The 18290-nt window shown below is 41.0% G+C and overlaps 1 protein-coding gene across 6 annotated transcripts; it reads right to left on the reverse strand.

Annotated features, from left to right (window-relative positions):
• On the reverse strand, positions 1-17163 carry LETM2 (leucine zipper and EF-hand containing transmembrane protein 2). Of its 6 annotated transcripts, none has more exons than XM_023630568.2 (11): positions 16328-17163; positions 15289-15369; positions 13413-13866; positions 12662-12805; positions 8721-8858; positions 8102-8302; positions 6802-6921; positions 4346-4459; positions 2170-2262; positions 1740-1841; positions 1-1008 (listed from the first exon to the last, which is right to left on the reverse strand). In XM_023630568.2, the coding sequence occupies exons 2-11, from the start codon at positions 15333-15335 to the stop codon at positions 946-948; spliced, it is 1476 nt and encodes a 491-aa protein (XP_023486336.1). In that variant the 5' UTR covers positions 15336-15369; positions 16328-17163; the 3' UTR covers positions 1-945. The 6 variants fall into 6 exon arrangements, 5 of the variants coding, with proteins under 5 accessions (XP_023486336.1, XP_023486335.1, XP_070109167.1 ...); XM_023630567.2 differs by having other exon boundaries at positions 16785-16924; XM_070253066.1 differs by having other exon boundaries at positions 13292-13866; positions 16785-16896.
• Between the last annotated feature and the right edge of the window lie 1127 nt (positions 17164-18290).

Consider the following 18290-nt stretch of genomic DNA (forward strand, 5'->3'; position numbering starts at 1 on the left):
TCAGGTGCATGGCAATTGATTTATTATGTTTTTTCAGTATTGACAATACTGAAAACACTGAGCATAAATATCTGAACATAATACTTGTTACTGGATAGCATAGGGATTATACCAGACTTTAACAACCCCTGTGACTAACAAATAGTCTTGTTTGTGAAAGACAAACAGACCAGAAAAAAACACACCCAGCACAAACAAATGGTTAAGTCTTAAACCCTTAATTATGTTTCCTAGCAAAATGGTGGCTAATGAAAGCCATGTGTGCTAGAATAGTGGCAGCCTCCCAGATTCCTGCAGCCTCTGCAGGCCCAAGAGGGGGATGTCTCGCAACAGCCAAGCAGCAGCCAAACCTTTTCGATTGCCAGTCTGGTTAACTCCCCGTTTTCTCCTCCAAGAAGCTTTTTCTTCTTTTTACCAGAAAGACCTTGCTGGGGATTATATCCATTCCATCTCATAAGGTACTCTGTTTCCAGGGTGCTATTCTTACTGATGGATTACTCTGAAAAAGTTGGTTAGGTGCTGTTACAATGGTTTTTGGAGTTTCCAAGTTCTTACTTGGGTTACCAAGCTACAGGAGGCATAGGTAGCTAAGGTGCCAAGCTGGTTCCATTATGCAAAAAATTTCCTCTTTTAAAGGACATGCACACAAATATGGAGCTGTTTAAAAACAGCATGGGGGGTGGGCCTTACACAAACTTTGGCGGGATGACATAATGGTATAGAGGAAATGGACTTTGCAATTATATTTTCCTAAGTGGTCTGAACTTGGTCTCACTGCTGACATCATCTGGAATGGCTGCGAGGCCTCAAAAGACTCCTCAAGGACTAAATGGCTGATCCTCTATCTCAAACCAGACACAGACAGTCTTAGCTGGGAGGTCTTTCACGGATGCCACTGCTGAGGGCAGGAAGCCGGAGAGAGTGAGCTTCATCCTCCAGTAGTCCTTATGCTCCTTTTGAACTAGCCTGGCTGTTCTGGGTTGTCTTTTGTGATTTGGCCTGGAGTGTCTAGGTAGAAAATATAAAGACTTTAGGCACTGGTCACAATTAGATGTGTAAGTTCTTTAGGAGACCCTCTTTTGTTTTCTTAATCAAAATAATGACATTCTACAAAGTCAAGTCTCAGTTTATAATTTATGTTGGTAATAAAAATACAGAAGACACACAAATAAGGCCCCCGGCTGGTTACCCCATCTGCATGTTCACAGGTTTCTTCTTTGGTCCTTGGGAGCCAGAAGAGCCAACCCATAGTTCAGCTCTCCCATGACCCCTACTGTTTACTTGTGTTGTGCTCTCTGTTCTTGCCCCAAATTCCTTCACCCAAATGGAAAAAGTGGATAGATAAGTAATTTCTTATTTACATGCATTTTTCTTAAGATTTAAATTGCTTTCCTGCTAGTATTTCCTGACATCAGAAGCCTGTGTGAAATACACAACATATGGGAACTATTTCCATCTGGTGCAAAAGAAAATAAGAATCTGCCTATATTGTAATTAGCTTCTAGACTTAACATGTTTAGGTCTGATCCACGGTTGCATTGGTTGATAATTTTTTTTTCGCTTTTGGATAATTGAGTTTAAAAAATGTAGTGGTTATAAGATGACTAAGGTTCAGCCTACAACTTCCTGTTTGGATGACAGGAAGAACTGTGCAGTGTTTTGCAATAGTTACAACTCTAGATTCTTACTGCCCTTAAAGATAACTAGAGGGAAAGGGTTTTCTCTTTTTAGATACTTACAGCTTCTTTAGCAGAAGTGATGGATCCTTTAGGTAACGAAACAGGTGTTGATGGTGTGATGGGTGATGATGTAACTGGTGGTAGTTTTATAACTTCTTCATCCTTAAACATCAGAACTGAGAGTTGTGTTACTGATTTAAAATAAAATGTGTATTAGATCTATAGTCACACTAGCATGACTACCAGGAACTCATAACAACTACTTCATGTTCTGGCACAGGATTCAAGAGGGAAAATCTGGAAGCTAATTACACATAGACAAATACCGAAGTTTCTTAGAAGCAGATCAAATAGTACAATAAAGATTCCTTACGAAAGAACAGCATTATATTGAAATTCAGTTTCATTAAGGGAGTTAAAAATAGAAAAATTAACTCATTGTTATTTTCATTTTTTAACCTAATTAACCAAATGAAAGTGATTGTCTGACCTTAGTTCCCTTCAGTTGAGGTGCTAAGTCTACCACATTCTCTTTAGATTCAGGCGAAGCAGGTGATTCCACAGGAACACTCATCTTTGGAGCCTAGGGAGAGAGAGGTCTTGTATAAATGAGCTTTCTGCTCTTCCTGAAACTCAAGCACTTCCACAGTAGTCAATGCTTTTTAGCACAACTTGCTTTCCACTAAGTCCCTAACTTCCTCTGGCTACACCCTTCTGAGTAGTAGATGAGGTATGTCCCTGAAATAGCAACGTCGTATCATTCACCTTTGAGTTCTGAGCACCTTTTATACAAAAACTGCACTCTAATTAGATTCTCGTATTCAAAATCCTGTCATTAACAAAGTACTGATTTGCCAATGCTGATCCTGCTCTGTCTCAAAAAAAAAAAAAAAAAAAAGTTGCCAGGTTTCAATTACTCATCAGTTTCTAATAGCATTGATATAATTTAGTCAAAATTGACATCTTTATCACTTTTGGTGTCTGATGATAAGTATATTTGCCTGACTTTTTTAAAACGGTAGGTGCTGCTTAATAAAAGCTCCTGCAACACGAGGAAAATGGAGGGAGGGAGTGGTATTTTAGAATAGCTAGCTAACCTGTCTGGAAGAATTCTATTAATTAGGGGCCGGTCCTGCGGCCGAGTGGTTAAAGTTGTACACTCCACTTTGGCGGCCCAGGTTCCTGGGTTCGGATCCTGGGCAGGGACGTACTCCACTCATCAGCTATGCTGTAGAGGCATCCCACGTACAAAATAGAGGAAGACTGGCACAGATGTTAGCTCAGTGACAATCTTCCTCGAGAAAAAAAAAGGAGGAAGACTGGCAATGGATGGTAGCTCAGGGCAACTCTTCCTCACCAAAAAGAAAAAAAAAAGATTCATATTAATTAGATTAAAAAAACAAATATATCACTGCTCTTTGAAAATAAGTAATTTCTTCGTGTACTTTGGAGGGAAAAGGGCTACAAAAATCCAAAATTATAGTATATTTAATTTGATGTCTAAATTTTTTTACAGAACCTAGCATGCTACTTGTTTTTATTTTGTATATATGGAGAATGGAAGTTAACGTGGATTAAAAAAACAACCAATAAAATGCTTAGGAACTCGTCACTTTGTCCGTGATTCCTAGGTCTTTCTCAAACATTCCAGAAAGTAACATCTGGATATAGAATAATCCTGAGAACCCAAATTTAGCTCTGAAACATTGTGCTATTCCAAGATTTCCTTGCTTCTAAGAATGACAAATAACTTTGGTCTGTCTTAAAGACCAAAGATAGAGTAAGAACCCAGCAGCCTGCCTTTTAAGACAGGGTCTGTTCTGCAAAACTGCTCCTAGTCTCCTCAGATTCCTTCCTGGACAAAGCCCAAATCCAGATTAGTCTCTGGAAATATGGAAAGAGAAAGCAAGATGGTATTTCCTGAAGTACATTTTTCGTGCGGGACTTGATACAATTTTCTTTGGCTTGTACAAGGAGTCACTAGCATAACTGAGATTAAAAATGACTGGTCCTCACTCCAGAGCATTTAGTCTAATCTACTAAACCACATGTGCAGCATCTTCTCCAACGCTCTTTCCTTTCTCACCCATGCAGGTTCTGAGTTAGACATGAGGTCACAAAGCAGCGAACTGAGAGGCCCTTTCTGATGGAGCCGGAGCAATGCTCTAGCGCTTGGGCCAATCCTGGGTTCTTCAGTAAAATACCAGGAGGAAAAAAGGTGCTGAGTCAAAGGCAACAAAAAATGATTAAGGAAATGAGTCGAAGGATGACAAAAAGATTAGGCATTCTAGATTAGACATTCGCTGCTTAAAAGCTAATAGGAATCTAGATAAATGAAACAGATGTGAAAGAACAGTCTCGAAGGAGAAAGAGGTGAAAAAAAAAGTCTGCTAATGAAGACTAGACAGTTAAGGAGAAAGAATAAACTGGACTCCTATTACTAAAACTAAATTGAGCTGGGATTAAAGGCATGAATAACCCTATAGCTAGAGGCAGTTTAAGTGACAGATTTTTTTTTTTTTTTTAGGACTTTAAAAAAGATTTTAAAGCCAATTGGGCCAAATTCCAAAAGAAACACCTACTCTGACTGTAAGAGGAAATAAGACATTCTGGGGAGAGCCCAGTTTTGTCAGAAATCCAGATTCTCCACGAACCCAGTTACTCACCTCCCCACTTAGTGGTATCTCAATTGGCTTCGGCTTCACATCTATCAGGTAGAAGGTTCGTGACAGGAGCAAAAGAGAAGGAGGGACATTCTCCTTCAGGTGGAGGTCCTGCCACTGGAGAAAGGGAGAGGAATAAAACATGATCGAATCACAGAATGTCAGAACTCGAAGTGACCCATGATAGCTCCTGCTTCCCAGGTACATGCTGATAACTAACGGCAGAACAAAGAGAGGACCACCAGCCACCTGGCTTCTGCGCCAGTGGTTGAACCTTGCAAGCTCCCTCACTCCAGGAGGATCACTCAGAGTCAGAGAGGGGGAGAGGTCCACTAAACTCTCAAACCAATTGTGGATCAAAGTCACTAAGTATCTTAGAAAAAAAGTAGATAACGTGAAAGTATAAATCAGCCTCATTCACAACCAAAGAAATAAACACGAAAATGGGAATGAGATGTAAGTTTTCAAGTACCAAATTGGCCAAGCTTTTTAAAAAAATATTTTTAGATCAATGATACATGCACAAGAGACAAAATTCAAAAGGTAAAATGTAATCAATAAAAATGTCTAGCTACCCTGTTTCCCTCCCTAGAAGCAACCACTGGTACCACTTCCTTATATAATCTTCCAGAGATATCTTTGCATATACAAATATATGTTATTTATCTTTACACAAAGGGTGACATATACACACTGTTTTGTCCTTTGCTTATTTTCACTGAAATATCTTGAGATTGATTCATTTCAGTAGATGTAGAGCTGCCTGCCTCCTCTTTGAACATCTGTAAAGGATTCCATTGCATGGAAATGCCATAATTTATTTGATTATTCTCCTATAAATGAACATTAGGCTGTTTCCAATCTTTTGCCATTATAAATGGTGCTGCAAAGGATAATCTGTATCATTTTGCACATGTGCAAGAACATGGGATAAATTCCTAGAAGTGAAGTTGCTAGGTCAAAGAGTACATGCATTTTTAAATTTTGCAAGATATTGCCAAACTACTCTCCATGGAGGTTTCTACCAGCAATGCATGAGCGCTCCTCTCCCAATACACTCACCAACAGGGTGTGTTATCCAACTCTGATCTTTGCCAACATAATAGGTGAATGCGGTATCTCAAAGTTTTAATTTATCTTATTACGAAGTTAAGACGTTTCATATGTTTACCGTTTTTAGATTTTCCTGTCTATGAAATATCTGCCTGTATCCAAACACAGGTTTTTTTAAAATAATAATATATAGTGCTGAATATCATATGGTTGGATTAGCATCCTCACCCCCTTGTAGGGAGACTGTAAAATGACACACCCTTTCAAGAAAGCAATTTGACAGTATGAATCCACTTAATACTGTAAATGTTCAAAAAATAAATGATTTTAAGTACCTCTCTCTACAATATGTTCATCTTCCAACCAAAACAGGTCCAATATGTAAGAGGAAATAGCTACCTGACATGGTTTCAAAGTCACAACAATGCCTCCTATCCCAAAGTAATCTGTGTACCCTTTATGGCACTTTTTACAGTTACAGGAATGAGAATTTTAATAGGAGTTACTCCTTTGTTTTAAAGCATTGACACTCGTAATTAAAATATGTTATCTAAGGGAAAATATTAAACGTCTGTTCCCAAAGCTAATACTTAACATTGGTTTGGGGCACTAATTGGGAAAGCAGTCCCAGGTGAGCCACAGGCAAGGTTTTGACCTCCAGATGGATTCACACAGATGACAGGCCTTGTATTAGACTCTGCCCAGGCCCTTGCAATACCTGGAGCAGGCAAAGTCCTGAGGTGGCCCCAAGATTCCCGGTCCCTCGTGTACTCATACCTTCTCCCAGTTATTCAAACACTAATCTAGGCACCGCTATGAAGGGATTTTGCAGATATAACGAAGGTTCCAAGTCAGGCTGACCTTAAGATAGGAAGATTATCCCGGTGAGTCTTGCCTGATCACATGAGACCTTTACATCTGGAGCTGGAGGTCAAAAACAGGGGAAGTCTGAGATATTTGAAGCACGTGGGGTTTGCAGATGCAGGTGGCCTCCAGGGCTGAGAGTAGCCTGGGGCTGACAGCCAGTGAGGAAACAAGGACCTCAGTCCTACAGCTGCAAGGAACTAAATTCAGCCAACCAACTGAAAGAGCTTGGAAATGGAGTCTTCCCCACAGCTTTCAGAAAGGAACACAGCCTGCACTTCTGACTTACAGAACCATGAGCTAATAAATGGGGTTGTTTTAAGCCACTAAGTTTGTGGTAGCTTGTTACGCAACAATAGAAAACTAATACAGTACCCTGTCTCAGTCAGAAATAAATCTAGTTTCTTCAGCATCCCACTGCTCAGTTAAACAAGGCAACTTCAGTAAGATGGTTCACTTGCAAAGTAGAAATCACAAAATGAGGTCTGCAAATTCTGGGGAGAGAGTTCTAGTGAAAACAGCCCAGGACAGCTGCTACTTGCCTCTGTGAGCTGTTGTCTCAGCTGTTCCTCAGTGAGACCCAGTGACCTCATCCCTCGGGCCCTACAGGCAGCTTGTAGTTCTGACACACTCAAAGCACTCACTCCTTCTTTGGCAATTATCTGGAAGAAATGAAAGGAATGGTATTGGATCTTTTGGTTCCAATTTTACCTAATCTGTACATTCCAACAAATCAGAGGAAACACAGAACCTGATGCCTTCACACTTTGTCCCCTGCACTGGCTGCTGCAAAGGTCAGGAGCCTAAAAGAACAAGGTGACTTGGGAAGCTGTAGCAGTTGAGATGAAGGGAATCCTGCCAACAGGTATTAATATCAGAGATATTTAGATAACTCCTCCCCAACATTCTGTTACCAAAGTACTTATTTCCCCTCTTGATTTGCATTTCTCCTGGTGTAACATCTCTACTCCTCTTCCCTTTTGTGGTAGCTTTAGGAGTCCTTCGAAAAATATTTCACTTGAAAAGCTTTCAACGTACCATTTGTAGCATGTCCCAATAGTGTTCTTCCCCCACTCTCCCCCTGCCACTACCCCAGGGATAGCCCTAACTCCCTGGTCCACAAAAATCCCTCAATAAATAACTTAACAGAGTTTCTGCTTGGTGTGACCCAACACAATGGTACTTCTGGGACCAGTATTGTTTATTCCAAAGTTCTGAAAGCAACAACTGAAATCTAAAGGGGGCCAATGGGATCATGCTTTCTCAGTTCTGGGAATCCTGCTCCCTCAGGCAGAATGCTTTAGAGCAGCTGATTCAGATTCAAGAAACATTCTTTCCACTTTTTAAGGAGTCTAATTAGTAGTTATAGTCCAACGGTGCCCCTCTTCCATAAGATGTCTAGGCTCTGCTTTATGCTTTGCCACCCCTTCTTACCAGGCCAACTCACCCAGCAGAATATTTACTCTGGCACCAGCTCCGCAGGAGGGGAGCAGAGGTGTGGGGGTAGGGCACTGTCCTTGGCAGTGGAAGACTCAGGAATCTACTGGGCTGCTGTTCCTTCCCAGCAGGTCCTAAGTGCTTTAGATTAGTCCCTGCTAAGACATCCAAATTACTAACTGCTTGTGATGACCTTCTCAAGAAAATGGGTCAGAGTACAAGAAATAGCTCCTAAAACGAGTGATCAAGGTTCAGGTTGTCATGGTAATGGTTGTTTAAACCACTCATTTTGCCAGAATCAGTACATGAGCAGACCCACCAGAAGATACTGCATTTCATTACAGCGCCACCCTAAGATATCTCCCAGCACTTGCTAATTCCCTACAGCTATGGCGAAGCTCTTACTTCATCATCTGCTTTTATAGACTTCAGTTTCATCAGGAGCTGAAAGCGGAGTAAATTGTTGGTTCCAAAGGACTGCAATTCTAGCAGTTTGCAAAGGGCAACCAGCTGAGGTCGATCCAGGTGCTCCAGGGTTAGCTGATCCTCAAATAGTTTGGAAAAGCGAACTATCTCCTTTGTGCTGGGCTTGTGTCCTGTCTGGACCTAAACAGCAGGATGAAGAGGCATTAAAATCTGTTTCCTACTTAATTTAACCTTCCCAGTAAGACTATTTGAAAGACATGTCAGTGCCTTCATGGATTCTATCTTATGTCTGGAAATGGGCCCTGTGGTACAAAGAGAAGTAAAGAAATGTCTGAAGTCAGACTAAATCAACTGAACAATCAGGAGTGGTTCAAACCTTTTACTCTAACTCTACTGTTCTTTCCAGGAAGTTATCAACATCTTCAACACATTGATTGCATTGATAGGTTTTTCTGCTAACTACTACAATTATATGTATATAACTTAGATATTTGCAAATTCAGAGGTTGTGAACAATTTGGAAGATCCACAATGACATGCATTTTTCATATAACTGCCAGCCCAGCAGTTGTCTGGTATCACCTAAAAGACTTGACACCTGTTTGACGTAGAACGAGAACTGTGTGGAGGCATCTCCTAACTTGGCCCTGTTCCTTCTTGCCATTTCTGTAATTGTTTCTTGAAGAAATTTTGCTAGTTCCAACTTTGCAGCCATTTTCTTCCTCTGTTTTTCTTCCTTAATAATAGAAGAGGACAAAGTTAATCAATCCTTCATGATGACAATTTGGTAGATAAATGTGAGAGAAAAATAACTGTCACCTTGTTATTGCTCATCCCTATTTCATGTATTATTTTCAGACCTAATTGAAGGGGTTTTGTTAGAACCAGAGGAAATAAAAAGTAGCCTCTACTTGCAACTTGCCTCCTTAAGCTTACCTGTTATTTCTAATACAATGATTACAAATATTTGATAGATCCAAAATGTCCCCTCAATGGGAGGCTCTGTCATTATTTAGAATGAGATAGGGGCTAGCCCTGTGGCCGAGTGGTTAAGTTCGTGCACTCCACTGCAGGCGGCCCAGTGTTTCGTTGGTTCGAATCCTGGGTGCGGACATGGCACTGCTCACCAGACGATGCTGAGGCAGAGTCCCACATGCCACAACTAGAAGGACCCACAACAAAGAATATATAACTATGTACTGGGGGGCTTTGGGGAGAAAAAGGAAAAATAAAAAATCTTTAGAATGAGATACTCATCTCTTAACCTGGTGCAAACCAGCTAGGCTGCTAGTTGAGCCAACTCTCGGTCTAAGAGCCCTGGATTTTGCTTGGGCCACAAACAAAGAAAACTGGAAATTAACTCTATGTTAAAGCAGCTTACAGTTTAAGTAATGCAAAACAGACACAGTTTATTACAATACAATCAATGAGTTAATTGCTATAACAGATATGAACAAAGCAATACAGAGAAGAGAATTAAATGTATACTCTTAAGACACGATGTTGACCACTACTTCTAAATCCTTGTTCATCATTAGAAATACAAGGAGGAAGCATTTTCAAAATAACTACAGTCAGGACTCAGGGGGGGTAGAAAGAAACAGGAAAATATATATACATGTATTTTTTTTCAAGTTGCCCAAGAGATTTTAATAATCAGCCAATCATAGCAATTATTGATTTCTTAGAAATATCTTAAAAGACTCAGCCAAAAAAAATCACACGATGGCAACACTATCATTAGAACCCATTTGGTCATCCATTACATTCATCCATATCCATCCATCCATCCATTCACTGAACATCTACCATGTGCCAGATGCTGGGGATGAAATGAGCAAAAGTAGATATGAATTCCCGCCCTTGTGGAACTTCTAGTTTAATGTGAGAGACAAACATTAGTGACTAATGATAATCCAGTAATTCCACAAATTAATGTAAAAGCATAATGGATAAGTACTATGAAAGAGAAATGCATGGTACTGTGATCCGATGTAAACAGAAAGCTAGCGCGCTTGCTCGCTTTCTCTCTCTGTCTTTTCATGGAACAAAGCAAACAAGAAAGTATTTTCTAAAACTGTGGCCATAATGTGTATATATGTACATTCAGGGAATGAGTAGTGTTGAGGAAAGAGGAATATTTGGATAAATCACTTCCTCTACTCCCCCATCTTCCTGTATTCACTAACACTTTCCTTAGAAACCCATGGTATTTATTTCTAGATCCTGATTACTTTAAATGTTAAGTAAATTAAACCACTGCCAGGCAGTGAAATTTTGCAGTTTGATTCTACCCCTTAAAAGTATCTCAAATCTATCTTCAAGTTTTTATTTCTAATGCCACTTTCATAATTTAGGCTTCGTCATCTCTCTCGCATGCTATTGCAATAGCTTTCCAGCTGATTTCCCTTCCTTGGCCCTGCCCTCTTCAATCCTTCCTCCCAGCAAAATTGTTTTTCAAAAACACGGATCTAATTGTGTTACCTACCCCCTGCTTAAATTTACCTTCCATTATTTACCACTGTCCAAGCTAAAGTCTAAATTCCTTAGGGTGGTGGATGTTTTCCAGGCTGACCCCAACACAGCACTTCTGTCTCATCATCTACCATTGATCCCCTTATATTCCAACTACAAAGAACCAATCAGTGGTCTCTGATTATGTCATACTCCTTTACACTGTTAAGCCATTTCAAGTGCTAATCTTCCTATCCAGAAGGCCTTTCAAACACTGTGGTAAAATCCTACCACTCTTTAAGTCTCAGTTCCCCAAAGTTACATCTTCTGTGAAACATTTCCCAGTCTGCTTTAAAAGCTGCCCTCTCATAACAATGTGTTCATGCCATCATACCACTGTCTAGCAGAGTGGCACAGAATGGAGAGAATGAAGCAGCTGCCTTGGTTTTCCAGTCTGTCACCTTCAGAGTGACCATCATATGAGGACACCCTCTTCTCAGGGACTATTCATACACACAAAAGGGTCTGTTTGGCTGAATAAATAATGCCCACTGTTCAACTAGTCACCTGAATAAATAATGTCTACTGTTCAACTAGTCACTGCAGTAACAGTTGATTTTTGTTTTCTTTATTTTTTAATGGTTAAAAACAAGTTAAAATTCAATGGGAAAGGATAGTTTTTTTCAACAAATGGTGCTGGAAAAACTGGATATCCACATGCAAAAAATGACTTGACACTGATGTTACACTTCTTATAGAAATTACCTCAAAGCAGATCATAGACTTAAATGTGAAACTGAAAACTATAAAACACCTAGAAGAAAACATAGGAGAAAATCTAGATGAACTTGGCAATGAGTTTTTCGATACAACACCAAAAGCACAATCCAAGAAAGAAAAAATCAATAAGTCGTACTTCATTAAAATTAAAACCATTTGCTCTTCAAAGGACACAGTTAAGACATTAAAAGAAAAGCCACAGTCTGGGAGAAAACATTTGCAAAACACACATCTGTTAAATGACTTGTATCCAAAATATAGAAAGAACTCTTAAATCTCAACAATAAGAAAACAAATAACCCCATTAAAAAGTAGGCCAAAGATCTAAACAGACAACTCCCCAAAGACATACAGATGGCAAATAAGCATATGAAAAGATGCTCAACAGTCATTAAAGAACTGCAAATTAAAATAACAAAGAGGTACTACCACACATCTATTAGAATGGCTAATATTCAAAGTCCTGACAACACTAAATGCTGACGAAGAAGTAAAGGAACAGGAATCCTCATTCACTGTTGATGGGAATGCAAAATGGTGCAGCTACTTCGGAAGACAGTTCATTGATTTCCTACAAAACTAAACAGACACAATTGATCTCCTACGTATTTACCCAAATGAGTTGAAAGCTTATGTCCACACAAAAACCTGCACATGAATATTTATAGCAGCTTTATTCATAACTGCCAGAAACTGGAAGCAACCAAGATGTCCTTGAATGGGAAAACAAACTGTGATACATCCGTACAATGGAATATTATGCAGTGACAGAAGGAACTGAACCATGAAAAGACATGGAGGAACCTTAAATGTATATTTCTAAGTGAAAGAAGCCAGTTTGAGAAGGCTACACACTCTATGATTCCAACTATATGACATTCTGGATAAGGCAAAACTATAGAGACAGTAAAAAGATCAGTGGTTGCCACGAGTTCAGGGAGGAGTGAGGAGGGAAAAACCAGGTGGAGCACGAGGGCTTTTTAGGGCAGTGAAACTATTCTGTATGACACTGTGCTGGTGGATACACGACATTACGCATTTGTCTAAATCCATAAAACTATAAAACGCAAAGAGTGAACCCTAATGTAAAGTATGAGCTTTAATTAATAATAATGTATAGATATTAGTTCTTCAATTGTAACAAATGTACCACACTAATGCAAGATGTTAGTGATAGGGGAAATGGTGGGGAGGGGGTATCTGGGGGCTCTCAGTACTTTCCACTCAATTTTTCTGTAAACCTAAAAACTGCTCTAAAAAATAAAGTCTATTAATTTTTTTTAAAAGTTAAAAAATCCTACATACCTTTTTGGATTCACTTTCAAAAGTTGATGGCAACATCTCTGGGAAGAGTTTCAGAAACACTGGTAATAAGAATTCCATGAAGGGTACAATTATGAACACCATAAATGGAACCAGGCGGAAGAAATCAACACAAGTTCTCAATAGCTAAAGAATTAAACGCATATGCAATATTCATTATTTTAGGATGTACCAAAAACAAAAACCAAAAGAGCCTGCCTTAGCTCGTAAAGTGTTAAAAACACAAGACAGATTTTTTGCAGCTGGTTATAAAATGGCAAGGCCGGGTTTTCCTCTTTACCATAGATCTGAAGTAATACATATGGGCTATCTTCAAGGAAATCTATGACAATCAAAACATATTATTGGTATCTCTTAGCTTTCATCTAACTTAGGGGTCCATAATTTAATAACATGATAGCTATTAAAATTTTTTGAATGCATATACTTAATATACGAACAATAGTTTGTATTTCGGATGCACAGATCAAACCTGAAGCCTCTCAAATCCCTGGAGAGATTAGAAAGCACAACTATAACCTTTCTATAGGCGAATATACACAACGTTTAAGAATCTTGCCTAAAGTTGTACAGCAAGTTAGTTGCAGACAAGTAAGAAACTCTGGTTCTCACCATCAGTTACTATTCCTACTTTGAGGTTTTTAAGATGAATTTTAAGTTGAGCTTAAAACTTGATTCCCACATAGTTCATTTCAGCTGTACATTTTCTGTCTCAAATATGATTCTTGCCTACCCTTCGTCTCTCTCTCCTGGTCAGCACCTGTCCGTGCAACAGCCTCCAAACCATTCTGGCAGCAACTTTGGTGTCAATCCAAAGCAAGTAGAATCCATTGTAATAATATTTAAGTTCATCCATAATTTTTTGTCTATAAGATCGCTTTTCCTCCTCAATCCTCATGCCAGTTTCTTTTGTGGGCTGAGGGCTTGTCACCCGTGGCTTTTTTGTGGTTTGCTCTAGCTGAGGTTTGCCAGGGAACTGTTGTAGCCAGCAAGTTGACGTATGCAGCTTTTCTATCGTTGTAGTTCGTAAGCGAAGCACTTTACTGGCTGACTGACTAGGGTAGGAGTATTTTTTGCTTCCGCAGTTCTTCATATACATTTTATTTAAACGGGAATCTGGCAAGTGAAGAAATGCAAATGATGGGGAATAAGCAGAGCTGGTAGAATGGACAAAATGGCCAGGGAATCTGGAAGAAAGAGCAACATCCTCTGAGTGGAGCACAGACTATCACAAACTCGGAAGTCAAAAATAGATATTCTATCTGGTTAAAATAAAACAATAGTTTTTAAGCCTGTATTTTAAAGGAGACGATGTTCATTAATGAATGAAATATAACTTTTTACCCCAGTGGAAGAGCAGTATGCTTTATGGCTGAATGATAGACTCTGTGAGAAATATTAATAAGTTAATTCCCAAGAATAATTGCTATATTAGAAGTTAGAAACTCTTAGTGTTGATTCAAAAATCTAATAGCAAACATTTTTCCACTAGCAGTTATGTTTGAAAGTTTGTCTCTATCTCCTATCATAGAACAGGTGGAACACGTGTCTTTAGCTACTCTACTGACAATAGGAATATTGTTTGAACAAAATACTTCATGGTTCCTGTGGGGATTAACCAATCACACAGTACTGCCTTGTCTATGAGTGCCAGCGGACTCCCTCAAATGAGAGGCATTTATAGCTGAAATGCCCTTCACCTAAGATTCCTCAAGAATGTCAGCAATAAGAATTAGAATGGGGCACCCCAGCCAGGATCTCTACATTCTAGTTTTGCAACAGCTCACAATCTTCCGTTAAACTAGCCCACCACATTGTTTGAAAATAAAAATAAGACCCATCTAGACAAAAAAGCTTCCTGGCAAAGAGACTTCTTTTGGCAAAGAGATGGCTTTTTCCATTCTTTCAGTCTTTTTTTGAAGCATGCCAGGATAAAACACTTTCTGAGAGGCCAAAAGGTAAACTGTACAATGTATCCGGCACATAGTAAATTCTCAGTGAATATTCTTTAGAACAAATAAGTGATAACAGATCTTACTTGGGCAGGTATACACCCTAGGACTGGCTTGCTTGCCAGTCATTTTACACATTTTTACATCTAAGGGCCTCATGTAACGTTCATCGATTACAGAGGTGTCACTCTAAAACCATTACATCTTCCACCTTACCTGCCCCACTTGTCCACAAAACGAGATCAGCCTGAGTACTAAAGCATGTAAAAATTTGGGGTAAGTTTAAATATATCAGCTTCCTAAAAACCAAAATAATGGGGCTGGCCTGGTAGTGTAGCAGTTAAGTTCACATGCTCTGCCTTGGAGGCCTGGGGTTCACAGGTTCGGATCCCAGGCACAGACCTACACACCGCTCCTCAAGCCAAGCTGTGGCAGCATCCCATATACAAAGCAGAAGAATATTAGCATGGACGATAGCTCAGGGACCATCTTCCTCACATACACACACACACAATAAATTAATTTTAGAAAAAACCAACATAGTTATAACTAGCAAAGCTTTAACTGTATACTAGGCCTATCCTTTTACATATATCTTTGTTATCTAAAAGAATAAAGTTCAGATAAATATTGGTGAGAGCGGATTTCAAGGCTTACCTTGTCCGGGCAATAGCTAAGACTGTATTATAACTGTAGAAGGCCATGTTTATATCTGTCTCAACTAGTCAACATAGGCACCTAAGCAGAAGGAGTAAACAATTTAGTATTTTAAGAACACATCAATTATAATGATATCAGGATTTAAATGTTTTTAACTATTGCAAAGGTAGAAAACTCGCATATTCTATTCAAGGTGTAAAATCTCGCTCAAGTTCATTTCCAGCAGTCATGAATAATATTTTCTTAGCCCTGAATTTGAGAATGGTACTTTGAGATCCCAATACATAATGATCTTTAATATGATGATGCTCATGATGGTGACATGGTCTTCTCGGACATTTTGATTTGTGGTCAATAGTACCTAGCAATCGACTTGAATGGTTGCCAAGTATTTAAGAAGCCGAGCAAGACACACTTACTGGTTGCCTAAAAATACAGGTAGAAATTAAATATCCCGGATTTGTTTTCAGTTACCTTTTTACCATACTTAGCAAAGCTGCCCCAAATTTTAAAGATTGAAAGTACTCACTAATCTCATATATGTACCAGTGAAGATGTACATGTATCTACTAACAGTTCAAGTGGAGGTGAAGCGGTTTCCCGCGCTAGCGCTTCTTCAAAGAGCCCAAACTGAGCTTTATACCTTTCAATAAACTTTACCCAAACCCTTCTTCAACCTGTGGCTCTTTTCAGCCAAGGGCAGCAAGGAGCTTTAGTATCAACCTTGCTTTCCTGCAGCTGGGAAAGCAGTACCAGGGTCCCTCCTGGACGGAAACCTCAACCAGAGAGCTGACATTCCGAACGAGAGTTCAAATAACACTCGGGAACATCTGAACCCAGCCCAAGGGCGGGTGGCCTCAGGCTGACGAGAGACCAGATCCGATCCCGCGGTTCGCCCGCGCTCCCCGGCCCGGGGTCTCCGGCCCTGTGCTGTGGGCGCCCCTTGCCGGGCGGGAGGGCGGGGCCGGGCCGTGAGCCCCGCCTGCGCCATCGCACCGCCCACGCCCTACGCCGGCGCCCGGGGGCCCGGGGTTACCTTTGCTTCGGGCACTGGACGACTCGGGGGCAAAGCGAGCCCTCGGCTCCCTCAGCCGGTGGCTTTGGTGGGCGTTGTGTGTTGGTGGGCTGTGTTTGTAGTGGTGAGGTCTGGGGGGGGGTGTCTTTGTTTTGGGGTGCGGGGGTGGTGCAGGCACGGGAACCTCCTAGGGGATTCGGGTTTACGGAAGGTAGACGACGAGAAGCACGGTGCGGGGTACGGAAGAGAAAGGAGGCAAAGCACGGAAGGAGGGGGAACGGAGGCTGAGCTCCAAAGTTGGGGGGCGAGCAGGGGGACAGGGTCCAGGGCCGAGGAGAGCGAGGTGGGGAACTGGAAGCTGTCGGGAAAGCGGGGCGCTGATGGGAGGAGCAGGATGCGGAGGGAGCGGACTCCGGAGGAAAACAGGCAGGCTCGGTCCACCCAGTAACAGCCGGAGGACTCGGCCCCCCACTTCTACCTCTTCGGGCGGCTCCCCGGAACGGCTGCCTCAGTCCTCCGCTCCCTTCTCGACTTCCCCCTCCCGCAGCTCCCCAAGCTAGAAAGGCCGGAGGCCAAGTCTCTATGGCTCCACCTCCTTCCTCACCCGGTACCGTCACTGAGTGACGACACCATCCACCAATGAGCGCTCAGATTCTGGGGAGGGAGGGCGTCCTTCGCGGGGGCAGCCCCAGGAGGCAGCAAGGTCCGCTTCCCACCGGCGAAATGACCTCTCTGTTGGGTTTAAGGAGAGTCTGTGCTGGGGGGCCCAAGACTGACGTTTTTCTGCCTGTCCACACTCTGTAGGTTGTGGACTAACCCCCCTTCCGCCCCGAAAACCCTTCACTGAAACCCGGATTAAAGAAGCTCTTACTCTACCGGTAGCGTAATGTGCCTGATAGTCGCTATGGTAACCATCTTGGAGTCAGGAATTACATCACTTTGATATATTCCCGCACCCTCTCCAACTCAGCAAATGCCGGGGGCGAGGGGAGGGGGCCGAGAGCAGTGGGGAGAGGGAGTGGCGGAAAGGTTGGGAATGATAAGGAAAACATCCCTCTCCCTTCTCCTGGGCCCAAGACTGGAATGCTGTGAAATCTTCCCGTGGAAATCTGAATTCCACTAAAGAAACTCGCTTTAGAAATGTTTTCGTAACAGGTATTGTTTGTGATCAGTAGTTAGTTCGTGTAGAAAACGGAAATAGCATTTAAAATGTGTATTATAGTAGCTGTGCAGTGACAGGGTTTGGGGCACTTCAGTTCCTAGGATGGGCACCTGAGCCATCTTGGGAAAGTGAAATATCTAGAAATGTTCTCGCTCTCTACTTATCTCTATCCACCCATTTTATCTGACTCTGGAAGGAAGATAAACTTTTTAGTGGCTCTACTTTAACATTAGATTGCAAGGAATTGCTTTCGCAGGGAGAATACGTCTCTTAACATATGAGCTGACCACAGACGTTACTCATCTGGGCTGCACATTTGTAAGAATGAAAGATGGCGGCATTAAATTTCAGGGTTTTAAAAAAAAAAATGCAAACTGCTTTTAATCCTCAAAGGATTTTTCAGCTAATAACCCAATGAATCAACTATGTTAAATGGGCAAAACGTTTCAGTTTGGCCACTAGAGGGCCCTTTGTGCATGTCTGATGCCCAATTTTCCCCATAAAGATTTCACTTCACGTTCCCTGTTTACTAGAATTAACAAAATCTACAAAGCTTTGGTCTCTTTGCCTTTCCTTCCTTGAAAATTCCAGATGGTAAAATGGTAAATTTTGAGCTCTAAAAGGCTAGGTAGGTATGATTTCCACGTTAATTGTATAAATCTGCACTACCACGTACAGGTACTTTTCTGGAAAAGATCATAAAGGAGGCAAAAATATTCCTCTCAGTTCCCTGGAAGACATTTTATACCGAGAAATATTCTTATTCATGCATTGTATTCACTTACAACCAGGCACAGTGAAAATCATTAAGTATTCATAAAC

The sequence above is a fragment of the Equus caballus genome, chromosome 27 (genome assembly GCF_041296265.1).
Source record: "Equus caballus isolate H_3958 breed thoroughbred chromosome 27, TB-T2T, whole genome shotgun sequence".
In the NCBI taxonomy this organism is placed as follows: Eukaryota; Metazoa; Chordata; class Mammalia; order Perissodactyla; family Equidae; genus Equus; species Equus caballus.